At 43.9% G+C, this 16,010-nt stretch overlaps 2 protein-coding genes across 4 annotated transcripts in view; both read left to right on the plus strand.

Moving 5' to 3' along the window:
• Nucleotides 1-246: 246 nt before the first annotated feature.
• Nucleotides 247-6,735, plus strand: snapc1b (small nuclear RNA activating complex, polypeptide 1b). The gene is made up of 10 exons (XM_084438277.1): nt 247-469; nt 577-736; nt 933-1,073; nt 1,267-1,371; nt 2,166-2,324; nt 5,074-5,130; nt 5,319-5,381; nt 5,613-5,751; nt 5,854-5,922; nt 6,186-6,735. Exons 1-10 carry the CDS (start codon nt 327-329, stop codon nt 6,218-6,220), a joined length of 1,071 nt encoding a protein of 356 aa, XP_084294403.1. The 5' UTR covers nt 247-326; the 3' UTR covers nt 6,221-6,735.
• Nucleotides 6,736-8,278: 1,543 nt separating this feature from the next.
• Nucleotides 8,279-16,010, plus strand: part of syt16 (synaptotagmin XVI) — a 23,560-nt gene continuing 15,828 nt past the window's right edge. For all 3 annotated transcript variants that reach the window (XM_084439174.1, XM_084439175.1, XM_084439176.1), the window contains exon 1: nt 8,279-8,414. In XM_084439174.1, the coding sequence (XP_084295300.1) occupies nt 8,402-8,414 (13 nt within the window). In that variant the 5' untranslated portion in view covers nt 8,279-8,401. The remainder of the gene's footprint in view (nt 8,415-16,010) is intronic.

A 16,010-nucleotide genomic window follows, 5' to 3' on the forward strand; every position in this document is an offset into this window, starting at 1 on the left:
TTCTGGTATTTATGTGTATGCAGATGCTGTTTCTTCATCAATGGCTCTGCTAGGTCCATCTACGGCTCTGGTACTGGGTCCATCTACGGCTGTGGATGTGCCAGGGCCATCTGAATGTGAAGAGAGGAACATTACAATTATTGAAGCATACGTTCACAATTTTGTCCAAAAGCGCTTCCTGTAGTCGCGACGATGACGTCAAACAGTCGACAGTCCATCCATGTGTTGTCGAAAAGACTAGCTAGCTTGTAGCTAAGTTAGATAATGTAGTTGCAGTGTTTACAATCAGTCAACTGTCTTGAACACATGTAATTAAAATTGTAGTAATGACGAACGAAATGGACTTCTGCAAACAGCAGATAAAAGCAGACTGTGAGGAATTGTTGAGTCGCTTTCAGCATACAGAGTCGGTGCGATATGATATCTTCTCGACGATATGGAGGGAGATGAAGTTCTCCAATATTTTCTAGTAAGAAATGTTAGATCTAACATGTAATCACGAGAGGTTTTAGTTTGATTTATTGTCTTTAAATATGGTCTCATGCGTTCCCTTCCCTTCCATCCCTTTCGTAACAGTGGCAGATTTGAAGGCAAAGAAAAGAGAAGCTTCAGTTGCCAAGTCCTGGCTATAGCCTTCAGCTATCTGCTTCCCCCGTACACCTTTCAGATACGAGTTGGGGGATTATACCTCCTCTACGGGCTGTACCACTCCCAACTGTTTGAACCGAGAGAAAAGGTTGGGTCCCATCAATAGATTCACTGGAAATGCATTAGCTAAGGTTACCACTCACACCATTTGATTATGATCTCTAGCTTGCTGCTCTCGGAAATCTTGTCAGAATTGTGTTCAGTACTCTGCACATTAGTGTTATACTGATTCGTGTTCTATTCTAAACATAGCTACCAAAGGTGGGTTATTTTTTTGTCTGCAGATAAGGCTTGCACTGAGGGACTGGGAGGACGTAAGGAAGTTTGAGCAGGATGCAATCAACGCTCAGCACTTTGACGTGGTCTACATTCTCAGAAAGCTGCTTGCAGAAAAAGCTTTTCACTTCACTGCCACTGCCACACCGGTAAGATGTGTGCAGCTGTCTCTCAGGCCCCTGTCACAGACAACGGACAGGCGAATATTAATGCACATCGGGCGTCTCACAATAACACTAGTGACAATGGTGTTATACATGCCAACAGCAGGAACACTTCCATCACGGCCTCACTCGTCCATGCTCTCTGTCTCTTTCCTTATACGCACGTTGGCCCTGGCAGCTGAGTTTCAAGGTGAAGAGGACGATCACCCAGCAGGCTCCATGCGAGGAGTTTATGGACAGAGCCATGCGGCCGCAGGAGCTGGTCAGCATGGATATGCTGGATGTGAGTGGAGCAGTTTTAGCCCTGTGAGACCCTCCTGATCTCACAAGTTCACATTCAATTTCTTTCCACAAATCAGTCTGGACTTCCAGCTATCTCTCCGATGACGGTTTGACCGGGCCAATCGGGGACTACCGTTCTGACTGTGGTTTTGGCCCCCCAGTAGAATGTAGCCCCTGATTGGTTCCTGTAGTTGGTGCATGAAAATGAAATACAGACCGCTGGTAAAACATTCTCCTGAAGCATCGATCAGTAACGTTAATGTTAGTAGAGTAAACACAGTCAAGTGCAGTTATTGCAAAAATAGACTCAATAACAATTAAACAAGAACAAGAGTAGGTACAGTATATGCGGTAGCGGAGTTCTCGGAGGAAAATATATTTTCGTCGTTCTTCCGACTGGATTTGGTAAAAGTTTTGTTACGCTGATTCGCTGAAGGAGTTAGTCTGTCAAGGCAAGTGCTCCCACCCACTGAGATCGTGTGAGATGGGGAGAGGCCAGACTGATCTGCGGAGAGAAACTGAAAGTGAGCTCGCTAAATCTGGATAGTCTCTCAAGGCTAGTGCAGTCTAGCCATGGGCTCCACATTAGTGGTTGTTGTGACATTATCACATTTATAGAGCCGCGGCAACACGTGCGCTGGCAGTTTTACGGGGTACTTTTTATATGTTTGCACGTCCTCTGAAAACGTGACGCAGAGAATGTGTGGTTAGATGCCAGGATGTGTGGTTAGATGCCTTATTTGTGGTATCACCGTTGGCCTCATGCTGTGATGTGTGACACTTGTGATTTCCCAGGAGCTGTCCAACGTGCATGAACATTATGAGCAGCTAAAGGCGGCCATTTCAGTCACGCCCGGCAAAGCGGACCCAGCCCCCAGTGTGATCCGCAAGGACCTGGTGCCCCAGCTACGCAACGCCGTGGTGGGATACTACCAGTGGCAGAATAAGCAGAAGGTAAGCGAGGATTCAGCAATCTTTATTTGTCATATGTACAAGGGTTAAATTGGGCCGAGGCTATCCGGGATCAGCCCCAGCACATAGGTTCCCAAACATCGTCAGCTGGAGCTCAACCACGGCACATCCATCATCAACATTTAATTTGTTTTTATATTTCTTTATTGTTTAAAGAATGCAGCCATTTCATGTTCACCATTGTGATCTCACATGCTGTTTTTATATTGTGGATAGAGATCACCTGATCAGGCTCACAAAGTCAGGCTAGTGGATAGTGGTGGATATCTGCTATATAAGCAAAAAGGTGTTTTTTTAATATAAAAGGTGGTGGGGGGGGCTGCAATTGTAGGTATAGGTATAGGTACTGCATTTGTAACGCGCTCCCCATCCAATTGTTACACTGGCACGGAGCGCCATTCACACACCAATGGCGGCAGCTGCCATGCAAGGGGCTTGCCTGTTCATTGGGAGCAATTTGGGGTTCAGTGTCTTGCCCAAGGACACTTCGACAGGTAGTCAGGAGGAGCCGGGATTCGAACCACCAACCCTACGATCACTGAACGACCCGCTCTACCTCCTGAGCTATACCGCCCCTAAAAAATTGTAGCCACCCCGGAAAAAAGGCTTTCATCTTTCGAAAACTGTCTTCCCGAAATAATATTGGACTTCATTCCTGAACATTTTCTTAAGTGTCTTCTTAAATGTCTTCTTACGAACTTTGTAAGACCAACCCTAAGAAAGATCCCTGCCGTATTCATGAACGTGTGGAAATGTGTTCTTAAACTGCCACAGTGTTCTCAGCTGTGCTCCCCTTCTTAAGTTGAATGCGCGTTCTCGTACACCTGAATTTGCATACATAAACGCCCCGCCAGCTCCTTACTACAGGGTCGTGTGCACACAGAATCCCCAGACAGCACGGAAAAAGTTGAGACGTTCCCAATTGACATGATTGATGTTCAAGTTCACGTGCAAATTTGACGTTTTGTTTGTCACATGCAACATACCAGTAAAATGAGCAGTGAGATGTTTCTCCACTGGCTCTTAGCGACGCACACTAAGCTTAAGCAAGGTGAAAAAAAACAATAGAAAATAACAATAGAAAACAAGACGGTATATGGACTTTTAATACAAAATGCTAAATATATAGCCTACATGAATGGGATGTGATTAAATTGTACTGTTTAGTTAAATGCATGAGTGGGCTACTTGTGGATCTTGATAGGCCCTATATATATTATGTAGGCCCATATGATATATTTTAGCTATAGATATTCACTTTTTTTGTGAGTGTTTTTTTTTTACAGAATATAGATGTGTCCATTCTGACGACTATAAGGTGCTGTTGTGCCGAGTCCGAGTATAGCGACTGAGTTTAGTGCTTATTTATTAATTAACTGCCATTTGCAGTGTTGGTGTACTGTTTTTATTTATTTTAGGACACCGTGATGCCTCGTAGAATCATGACTATAAATGTGAAACGTAATTGGAAATGATACAAATATTCTTGTATTTATTATTATTCTTATTTCAAGCCTAGGATGTCTGTAGAATTGATGTGAATGCAATCACCTCGGATTTCTCCTAAATTCAGCCCTTGCTAACATGAGCGCACTCCAATCTGGCCTACCTACGACTGCATTTCCACGTTCTTAAATCCTGTTCTTAGATAAGAACAAATCCCAGATAAGAAACCATTCAGGAATGCCAGAATTGTCACGGGAACTTCGTAGTGGAGTTAAGAAGATACTAAGTAGATTTCTTCTTAACTGCGTTCTGGAATGAGGACCATTGTCTTTAGATACGGTAATGGTCCACTCTTGAGACACGTGACTCAAATGTGCTTGATACTGAAGTTTTTCTATTTTCTGGGAATCATGTTGATTTCCTCACAGTCCCCATTTGTTTTTAGAGTCACAGTCAGTGTTAAACAGCGGGCAAGTTCTCTTTTTTCTGTCTCGGAAGAGTCTGTCTGTCGTTTTTCTTGGAGTTGACTCATCAGACGTGTCCTTTCATTTTTGAGCAGAATTCCTCTAATGGGCCTGTCCAATGGAAGACGGTCAGGCAGGCCATTTCATCTCAAAGACAGATCATTAAAGGCTTGATATTTGCTTTTTATGAAGCAGTATTAAGCACCACCATCACTGCTCCCACTGCGCACCCTTGCCAACCGTGCTAAAACAGCCCCTCCACATAACAAATCTCAATTTAACATCTGCATATGTACAAGCTACGAGCACAGTGTACAGTGAAATGCTTAGTAGCGGACGTTCCCAAATGGGCACACCAGCTCTCCAATTAAGTGTTGTATCCCGTGCTACCATCTTTAATAACAATGAACCATGTACAAGCTGCACCGTGTATCGGAGAGGGAACATGTAGTACCATCAACCTTGCCAGACGAATACTGAACGATCCTTCCCATCCACTCTTCTCAGAGTTCCCCCTACTCCCCTCTGGACGCAGGTTTAGAATGCCCAAAACAAGGACAAAACGAGCCAGCACTTCTTTTGTGCCAAGAAGCATTAAATTGTTGAACAGCTGTTGATGCCTGTTGCAGTGATGATGATGTTGATGCGATGATGTTGGTGAGGATGGTGATGACGATGATGGTGGTTGGTGACATTGTGGTGTTGGTGATGGGCGTACATTTTAAGGTTTTCTGTATGCTTGACGTGTGCACAACAAATTCCCCTCTGGGGCAATAAAGGTTTCAATTCAATTCAGTGATGCTTTGCCGTTGTGTTATCAGGATTCTGGAGAAACAGCTGATGAGGATGGAGGTGAGGGGCCTTCAGAACAGCAGGAGGTGAGTTATGACACATCACCGATCCCCTAACTAACCGATTACTTATTCCTACCATCCCTGCCATCATTACACATTGCAATCTGATCATTTTTCATGGTCGTTCAAGCGCCCAGAGACAATTTGCATTAATGCGTTTGGCCAGCAGATGGCACTGTGGTAAACAACCTTTCCTGCCGTTTCCCCTCCAGTGTTCTAGGAGAGCTGAGCTTCTTGCATCTATCAAGTCTAAGTCATATGGACAGCAAGTGGAGGTACGTTCTGCTTGTTCAGTTCCACATTTGTCTCAGTATCCTCTTTTCAAGTAAATTTTGAAACACATTTTAGTCATTTAACTTTTTTATCCAAAGTGACTTCTGTGTACTTCTGTCAAAAGTCACATTTGTCTAGAGTAAGTGAATTGACTGTGCATCCCAATCAAGTGAACAGGTTCATAACCTTGCATAGGATGTAAATGTCTGTCTGTCTGTCCTCTCTTTCCTCAGGCCTCCAGGTCAAGGCGGCATCGTCAGGTGGAGCTGGAAATGACCAGCCATGAGACAGGGCCATCCGAGGAGTCACAAAATCGCAAGAAAAGGAAAAAATCATTCAAAGCGAGGACCAGTAATTTGTTGTTAAACGAAGGTAAGGCCAGCCTCCTCCCTGTAAATGTCACTGTAAATGTGACCTGTCACTAAATGTTTACATTCAGTTAACTATCACCGACGAACAATATCTGTCCAATAGGGAATATGATGGAGGATTCATATGGCAAGCCATGGTGCATGAGTGAGACTGAAGTACAGCGGATCTCAGGTAAGGAGCATGACTTTGGGGGTGCATGTGTGAGGCCACTTCAACCTGAATATGCGTTCAAGGGTTTGATCAGCTATTGGTAGATTTACAATGTCTCCTCAGGTAAAAGAATGAAAGAATTTAAAGAATTTCCCTTTGGGGATAAATAAAGTTCATTATAAATTAAAGTTAATTATAAATCAAAGTTCATTATCCATCCATCCATCCATCCCTCCATCCAAACAAAAAATATAAATGTTATTTTCTCCTTTTGTTCCATTCAGAAAGAAAATCAATTCATAAAAAGTTCAAATGGTGACGTCAGAGAAGCGAGAGGCGGTGATTCTGTTTGGTCTTCCCCAACTTCATCTGGTCTTCCCGAACTTCGCTCATTTGTCCTTCACGGGAGTGTCTGCCAACAGTCCTCGTTCACAGCTCGTCCTATTCGTCTGACATCGGACAAGGTCATCATGTTACTCAGGCGTTTTCAGCCTTCATACCTCAGAAGACCATGTTGGACAGTTACTTTTTGTTCCCTAGGAGTTGTTAATGAAGCTTGGAGAACATCATGTAGTTGTCAATATCATGACACTTGTTTTGTCTAACACTTACTCAATTTCTTATTTTACACTGGTGGCACAAACTTGTTCAGCTAGTGGTACCAGCACATGATTTGGTGCCACCAGAATTTGTCACAGCGCAGCACATTGGGTTGCTTGGGAGCCAAATGAGCTTTTTAGCTGCGACCAATACCTTTATAGTTGGCTCTGTCGGTTGGTTGCTCCACAAAAATGCACAGACCCTTCGCATGCGCATACATGTTCGCAGCTTATTTGTGCTAGTTTCATACCGCAGGGAGCAGAGATGTGTATATATTTGTTTTGAAGTCAAAGTACACCAACTGTTTATGAGCAGATATGATGCAACAAGTATTTTGAATAAACATTACTTGACTTGGCACACACAGTACATTAAATTGCATTTTGTTGGAATGGCCCCTTTAAGAGACTTCAGACAGACATGAGAGAGAACTCCCAAATGCACTGCAATAACAGGACAAAAAAGAATAGAGGATTATAATCTGACCAGCTGGACTACTATCACTGGTTTGACTACTGAAAATGTGCAATTGCCCTGGACAGAGAAATGATTGCAACTTCGACCAGTTTAGTTGCACTCTGAAGCTTTGTTGTGCAAATTGTTGTAAAATTCTATTTTTATTGTTGCTGACCTCATTTTTGAGTATCTACTAGTAGGGCATGCAGTTTGTAAGTGGGCTACCTGTTTATGACCTTATTTAAACTGAAATGTAATGTTTAAGAAGGTACAAATATTGTGTCCTCTTTGTTAAAAGTTTCTTCATGGATCTACATTCTAGACTAGCCTTTTCAATCACTACCTGACCTTAATGCAATATCACACTTGTCGCAGTAGCTCAGCTGGAGGCCTCTAGCTGATCTCTCTCATGCTGTCCTACCAAGCTTGTAACCCATGGGTGCCAGATCTAGACCTTTTGTCATTCTAAGACAGTCACTGCTTAATGCTCTCTAGTCGCATGTTAGGGATGTTTACATTTTGCAGTATATATATATGTATGTATGTATATATATATATATATGTTTTATATTGTGTCTAATCGGTTAATATGTGCCATATATTTTATTTATACTCCTCTCTTTTATGGATGCAGAATCCCCAGAGTTGTCTTGCCAATCTCAGTGAGACATGCTGATGTGCGTCTCCACCGCAGTCCTGGCCTGTGCACTACCAACCCCAGGCTCCAGTGTCACTCTCCATTACCTGCAGGCTCTTCATGCATCACTGTACGATTCACTGGCCTTTACAGTCTTCGGTTAGGGTTGAAGTATCATACCCTATATAATCTCTTAGACCTGAATTCGCTTCTACTTGCGTTAGACTGTGTGGCTAGATTGTCTTTAGCTGGAGAGTAGTAAGCATTGACCCACTACTGTGGAATAATGGGGAGTGTGAATGCCTGGCGCTGAGGTGCAGACAACAGGAGAAGGTTTTGGAGAGGCAATGAAAGTGGGAAACCAAGCTGAAGAACCACTCAAGAATGCTTTATGCCATTGAACAAAGCAATAGATGTAGTTAATGTAGAGTGGTAAGTATGAATCGTCTTAAGGTCACCTTAACCCATTTTTGTATTGCTGTAACTCGTCTGCAGTCTCGGCCCAGACTGCATATAGAGATCACTACTGTGTGACACCATTGGAGAGAAGGAGAGGTAGAGCGGCGAGCGCGTCATTGTTTTGATGCAGGAGGGACAGTATTGGTGGAAGGAAGGCGCTGGATCAACCGCGCCGCATGCGGATAGAGCGCGGAACATCTGCGCTGGGGAGCGAGGAAAGGAAACCGGTCCACATTGACCGCATCCCGCTTCCCTTCCCGAGCGTTTTGTAGTGGCACTGAGAAGGATATCAACGTAGAAACCGAAGATGTGCTAGTTATTCCACTAAATCGGAAACAAGTCTCAACCATGGCCTCAGACAGTAAGTAGGCTAACCTATAGACACTGAACTATCTACATTTTGCTTTTCATTTTAGTGCGGCGGGCTACAATGTTTCCGTTTTTGAAATACAGAAACACCTATAATCGGGTAGGCTACGACCAGAGATGTAGGCTACCATATATGTAGGCTACCATATATGTAGGCTACCATATATTCTTACCCTAAAATATTTTCCTGCCTGCAATCGTGTTTCACGTTTCCAGTCATTGACAACATACGGTTTGATAGACTTGCAGTCTAATTCAGCGTTGAGGTGATATTGCGGTCAGATCAGGAGCCTATATTTATCATATCAATAAAATGCACAACCAGTCTACGGTGATGAATATGGCCTGTTATTGTTACAGTGATGGTAGTCTACAAAAAGAGCTGAGGTAGCAGAAATTGTTAGACTGAATAGGTTTAGCAGAGGTTCTGTTTATTATAGACAGAAAACAGCCAATTGCGCCCACCTGACTCGAGTTTGACTATGACGTCTGTCGAAAATATAAATTCATGATTACTGTTGATTCAATAATCACTTCACAGACAGTGGTATTTTGTTCAGACCTTTTGGAGTGATTGAGAATCGCATTTTGTATTCTTAGCCTACAGGTTGAAGAGGAACATTATGTGAGGATTGAGGGAAGACCCACTCACTCTTATTGCTTAGGCTTATTAATATGTAACAATAGTTTACTGTCTATGGACACTGATGTGTTATGATGACTCTTTGATATTTATTATGATGACTCATTGCTACTATGAACAATGCTAGTAGAAGTTGATGCAAATGGGCTCAACGTTGAACAAATGAGAACATTTCCTTTTTGTAAATAGAGAGAGAACCCTAAAGGACCAGCTATTAGAATCATCAGTAAGCTTCCTGTTTTCCCAGACAGGGAACGTCTGAATTGTCGGCCCGCTGTGTCTGCTGATGGGTGTTTTAGCATACAGTGGGTTGAGATGCCCATCAAAGTAAACATTATGAGAAGCCCCTCCAGGACTCCCTCTGGGCATGTGATGTGTCATGTGAAATAAGTGCAACCTGTTCTATGACAGAGATATGAAACGGCCATGTTTCAAGGCCTCTGGTAGGCTGTTTCATCTAGTGGATTATCCATTGGGCCTCGATCCCCACATACCAGATAGTCTTGAACTGTCTTCTACCAAAACCAGAGGCTCTTGGCCAAGTGACAACATTGTAGAGGGAGAGGTAAGGCAAGCACAGCGCACCAGTGTTTTTAGGAGCTTGGTTAAACGTTCCAGGATAAGCACCAGCAGTCATTAAAGCTCTTAGATATGGATTCATTATACACTCATATACTATGGATCCAAACAAACTCAGCATCCTTTCCCAAGCTCCTCTTGGTTGAAACTATAGACTTGCTCTCTCTCATCTATGTGTGTGTGTGTGTATGTAAGTATGCGTGTGTGTATGTATGTATGTGTGTGTGTACTGTATGTGTGTGAGTGTGTGTGTATACTGTAAAGTGTGTGTGTTCTGTATGTGTGTGAGTGTGTATTCTCCTGGGCTCTATTCTCTGTTCTAGACCCACTGAGCTGAAGCTGGAGCAGGAGTTGGAAGCCTGAAGAACAGAGGCTGCTCACTGTAGCCTAGTTCCCGACAGGTCCATGTGTAATTCATGCTCTCCTCTCCCAGGGAGCGGTGGATGAGGAGGAGAGAAAGGGGGATGAGTGACGGGGGATGGGCGAGAGGAAGTGGCAGGATTGCCTGTGTTATACCACTTCCTCTCGGCCAAATCACGCGTAATTCGTAAGGAGGAAGAGACGCGAGTTTTAATTTACAAAGCTTAGCTGAATCAGGAAAGAGAATACTCACTTTCATCCGTGTTTTACTTATTTGTTAACAGCTTTGTGGGTTGTGCTAATAGAGCAGTAGAGGATGGAAATGTATTTAATGGAAATGTAGTGTACCATGCTGGTCCATTATCTCACTTTTAGACACTTCCCGCGTCTCCGTGGTTGAAAGAGACAGGATGCTCAGCATGTGAAACCAGGCGTGTTGGACTTGTTGACCCCCCGTCGGTCCCACAGGCGTATCGGTTTCACCATCTCTGCCCCTGTTGTTGGATCTCAAAGCCAGTTTCAGGAAGGGTGTTCCACCTAGCCTGGTAGGACAGGAAGTACATTAGGAAGGAGGGAGAGAGCAGGTTCCTGTAGAGAGGGTACAGTCAGACGCAGGGGGAGTACAGGACTGAAATGAGAGATCAGGAGCTGTGGGCTTCGGACCTGGATGCAGACAATGGGGACAGATGGAGACATGGACATAGAGAGAGGTTCTGTGGACTCCCTTGGGAGCCGTGAGCTCCTTTGATTTCATTATACTAGTTTCTATGTCATTTGTAATGTAAGCAGAATTTGTGTGTCTCTTTGAATTCTTATCTCCATGAAGTAGTGCCACCGCATATTACTCCAGTTTGATGGGCAAGAGCTTAAAGTGTTGACAATTCTACTGACTACAGTCTAAACACTGATAGAGGGGAGGTTAATATTGACTTGGAGGGTTTCGTCATATTTGATAGAGCGGTTTGACAGCAATGACTGACAGTAGCCAACAGGTGGAGCCATTACCTTTAATGAAATTGGTTAACGTCTCTGTATGTAGGGTGTGCATGTACTGCATGATACCAGCAGAGGGCGTCTGCACATCAACGTTGTGATGGTGCAGTCTGGTGTGGGAGTGAGAACCTTGATCTATTGGGAATGTGATGGCCCTCTGTAACTGTAAGTCATATTATGTCATTGTATGCTGATAACTTGAAGGAAAAAAAGCTCTCATCCCTTGCTGACAAACCAACAAAAGTGTGTACAGTACATGTCATAATCAGTAGCTCAAATGGTTATTTTATGTCCATAAAGATCCATGATTCTTGCGATCTCTGAACCCCATCTTGCTGATCCAAGCAAAGGCCACATCCCAGAGATGGTTACCTCATCATCATCATCATCATAAGCTCTGGCCTTCCTGTCCAATCAAGGCGAGACTGACAGCGTCATGGTAACACCTTTACGGATGTGGGCAAAGGAGCACATGTTATTATCTCTAACAGAGCCATTGGGCTGTTTCCAAGGAAACCAGCAGTGATGCTCAGGTGTATATGTGTGTGTGTGTGTGTGTATGAGAGAGAGAGAGAGCAAACAGTTCTCACTATGTGTGTATGAGAGAGAGAGAGAGAGAGAGACAGAGACAATGGGTTTGAGGTACTGGACACCGAGAAAAACATAATAAGTGATGTGGAAGGGTCCAGTGTGGCCGCTTTGACCCCCACATGCCCCGTGATGCTGTTGGCCCCAACAAACAGATCAATGTCCCAGTCTACATAGTCAGAAGTACATTCATGTAAGAAAGATTAGACTTGGATTAGATGAGGGTGAGGTAGTGTCCAGAGTGTTCATGTTTTCACCAACACACACACACACGCACGTACATATGTCTGGTGTGGTGTGTGTATTTACACACACCAGACTAGACTTAGAGCCTCTAGGAGAGTGAGTGACTGTCACCTTTATGGGGCACTGGTTTGTGCCTGTGTGGGGGATCAAAGCAGATATGTACTGCTACACTGAGAATATTCCGGCAAAGAGTGTTCATGTTTTCACCAACACCCACACACACACTTTTTCTTCTGTCTGCCTCTCTCTCTCTTTCTCTCTCTCTCTCACACACACACACTTGTTCTTCTCTGTCTGCCTCTCTCTCTCTCTCCCTCCCTCTCTCACACACTCAAACACACACACACATACGGCTGGCTATCACCACACCTGCACCCTCTAACAATAGGCCCTCTCATGCTGAGCAAATACAAAACATACCAGTGTGTTCAGTGCCCTGCTCTCTCTCTCTCTCTCTCTCTCTCTCTCTGTTACACACCTGTCTGCCCGACCTGAGTCTCACTCTCCTGAGCCTGGCTGGGAAGACTGGGCGTACCGTAGAAAAAGTTCGCCTTTAGCCAAATACTTTGATAGTACCACTGAGGCGTATAGGGTGAGTTAAGCCAACACCGCTATCTCTTCTTCTGTGCTAGCTAGCTGCCAAAGGGCTGTGGGCTAGCCAGGTGCGTGAGAATCATTTTGATGTGCAGCCGGGATGCGTTGTTGTTAATGTTAATGCGTCTGCCTGGTCCCCATTTCATAATGAATGTTCCGGCCTTGCCAGTGTGTCAACACGGTTATGGTGTGAATATGGAAACATTAGCTCGATTATTATGCCGCTGCTGACTTTTCCACCAGGCTTTGAAGTGAAAACCAGAGGGGAGAGACCGTCCAACACTTTGATGTGTTAGATTCCTGCAACCAAGAGAGAGAGAGAGAGAGAGAAGAGTGTATGTGTTGCAGCACACGAGAACAGTCCGTAAGCCCACTCATCAGCTTGTAGACGGGATAACACAGTGACATGACTTTGTAGTATGGCAGAACAAAGGGACTGGCTCTCAGTCTGCTGCGAATCATTAATGTGGATAATTAACTCCCCCCTCCGCTGTGTTGCAGCTTCTCCACTCGGGCGTTGTGGGGGGTGGGGTGGGGGGCATCCTTGGCCTCCCCTCGGTCTTGAAGCCAGCTTTTTGATCTAACGCTGCCCTCTGACTCTCGCGATGTACGGAGGAGCGATGCTGCCTTGATGTGATGGCCTCTGTGATGTTTGTCGGTCTGCGTGCGTTTGTGTGCATCAGTGTGCGTGTTTGTGTGCGTCTGTGTGCGCGTTTGTGTGTGTGTATGTGAGTCTGCCATGGACAGATTGCGCTGCTGGGGACTCTGTGGGGGGAGCAGGTGTCGGGCCGACCCCTGACCCAGGGCCATTTCCTGTCCATCTGTATGCAGACACAGGAGGCTCTGAGAGAGGCACATAGTGAGGTGTCTGTCTGTCTGTGAGCAGCTGAAAAGGGAAACCCAGATAGCATAGCTCACACACACACACACACACACAAACACACATCCCCAGTCTATCTCCTGTGCTTGGTGCATGTTGATATATTCATGCAAGTATACTGTAACAAGTATTAACTTGGCTCTAACCTACTCGTTTTACAATGAATCCTGTGTGTATCTACACTAGGGATGGGAGAAAAAATTGATTCTGTTACAAATCGCGATTTTTGTGTGTGACGATTTTTAAATCGCCATGCTGCCCCAAAATCGATTTTTTTGTTATAAAAAAAAACAATAACCAAAAAACAACTTTTTGCTAGAACGGAACACTTCGTGTAGTAGCTAGTTTGCTAGGTTACAGTTATTATTCAGTCAGAAGAAGCAGCAAACATGTTGGACGACAATGAGAAGATTCACGCTGCACCTCCACAATTCAAATCGCACATCTGGAAGAAATTCGGCTTTCATAACTCGCCAGGTAAAAATAAAGAGTTAAACCTGAACTATGCTGTCGCAATAAATCGTCATATCGAATCGCAATATTACAGAATCGCAATTGCCACAAAAATCGCAATATAAATCGAATCGGCACCTAAGTATCGGGATAAAATTGAATCGGAAAGTCCCTGCCAATTCCCATCCCTAATCTACACCAGTGGCGGCTGGTGACTCAAAAAACTGAGGAGGACAGGAGTAGGGATGGTTATCATTAGGATTTTATCGATACCAGTATCTATACCGATACTGCTTATCAGTACTGATACTTAACTATACTCTTATCAATACTACACTACCACTTTGGGAGTCATATACATCTGTTGGCCTTCATTTACATAGTGGACTATCACTGTAATATAGTGATCCTGTGTGATACTTGTCCAGTCATTGCTGGTTATGGCTACTTTTGACACATTGGCAAACTCACCTATGATGTTTTTCTTTTCAACTGCGTGCCAAACAGGTATGAGGGTGTCTGATAATGTGCCTCTGGTAACTGGAGTTTATGATTAGTAAAGGGAAAATGCATGTTTAGCCCTGTTTTAAGGTTACTTATGATCATATACAATGGTTCAGATCAAAACGTTGACAAAACTAGCACTTTTGAGAAAGTCTGATAATTGCTCTACCACCGTTTAGGTCATACAATGGATGTGGGTGGGCATCTTGAAAAATCATTCAAAAACATGTTAAACTCTCGATTTCAAAGACAAGAAGCTCACCGAGGGGGTAATTGGTGTTCGTTGGTGTTCTGACATCAAATTTGCCGCAAAGTATGAATCCTGTAGGGTTTTATTGATCATTTTATGAAATACACTGACTTGTATTCACGCGACCGTTGTAGATGTGTAGATAGGTATAGGTATAGGTACTGCATTTGTAATGCGCTCCCCATCCAGTTGTTACACTGGCCCGGAGCGCAGCCCGAGGGCAGAACGAAAGGGAGAGGTAAGATTGCACAAAAAGGGAGGACAGTACACAAGGACAGTCTAGCACTCAAGCACACAGTGTGGGGAAAAAAAAACCTCACACAAACAACTCTCACACAACACAACAGCAGTGAACCTAGGAGTCCATTATGGTGAACAAATGGATTTTTAACAATCCTTTAAAAGTCCCTACGGTGGGAGCAGACTTAATGTGAATGGGGAGCTTGTTCCACAGTTTTGGAGCCAACACAGCAAAGGTGCGATCTCCCAGCCTTACTGTGTTGGACCGTGGAGGTCTCAGATCAATCTGCAGAGGGGATTCAGGAAGCGTAACTACTTACGGTAGCTATTGTTATTGTTTATGTTGCTAGGCTACCTAGTTTGCGGAAGTTTACACACGTATGTGCTGCGACTAAATAGTTCTATGCTAAATATTTTAAAAAGCCGTTCCAGATGAACTAGAATCTTACTTTATGGCGAATTAACACCTCGGTGAGTTTCTTGTCTTTGATATTGAGAGTTTAACATGTTTTTTGAATTATTTTTCAAGGTGCCCACCCACATCCATTGTATGATCAAAACGATCATAATAGATAATAGAGCTGATATAAGAGTCACTAGTCACTTACCGAACAAAACGACGAGCAGCTCTGAAGCCCAACAGTAACATGTTCCAAATGATGCCCTGCATAACATGGCGGTCTCGTTGGACGAGTCTAAAGGGGGCGTGGCCAGTCTAGTTCTTTATAATGTCTATGATCACCACCACGTCGTCGCACTAGGCTACTTTGGTAAATCTGGATGTGATTGGACCAACAAAATGTCAATATTTCAATCCTGTTCAGACAGGGTCGGAGGACAGTCCTCCCTATGCGCGCCATTTTCAGTGTTTAGGCCAATCACAAATTAGAAAGAAAAAAAGGCATTATGTTGATTTAATATAAAAGAACCCGCCCTAAGGGAGGCTAACCTCCTCTCCATATATTGGTCCTTCAGCTGCATGTTATAGATGTCACTGTTGGAGCTTTAGAATTTCAATAATGGGTTTTTATTCATAGGGAAAACCTGCTTTATGAACAAAATTGAGATAATATCAAATATTAATTATACATAAATAAATGCATATATTTCTATTTTAATCCCTCTCTTCTCCAAAAACTGAGGAGCACTGTCCTCCTCTACCTCAATGGACGAGCCTCCTCTGATTTGCACACACACAGACACACACAGACACACACACAGACACACACAGACACACACACACACACACACACACACA

This window comes from Borostomias antarcticus (assembly GCF_949987555.1).
Source record: "Borostomias antarcticus genome assembly, chromosome: 5".
Lineage (NCBI taxonomy): Eukaryota > Metazoa > Chordata > Actinopteri > Stomiiformes > Stomiidae > Borostomias > Borostomias antarcticus.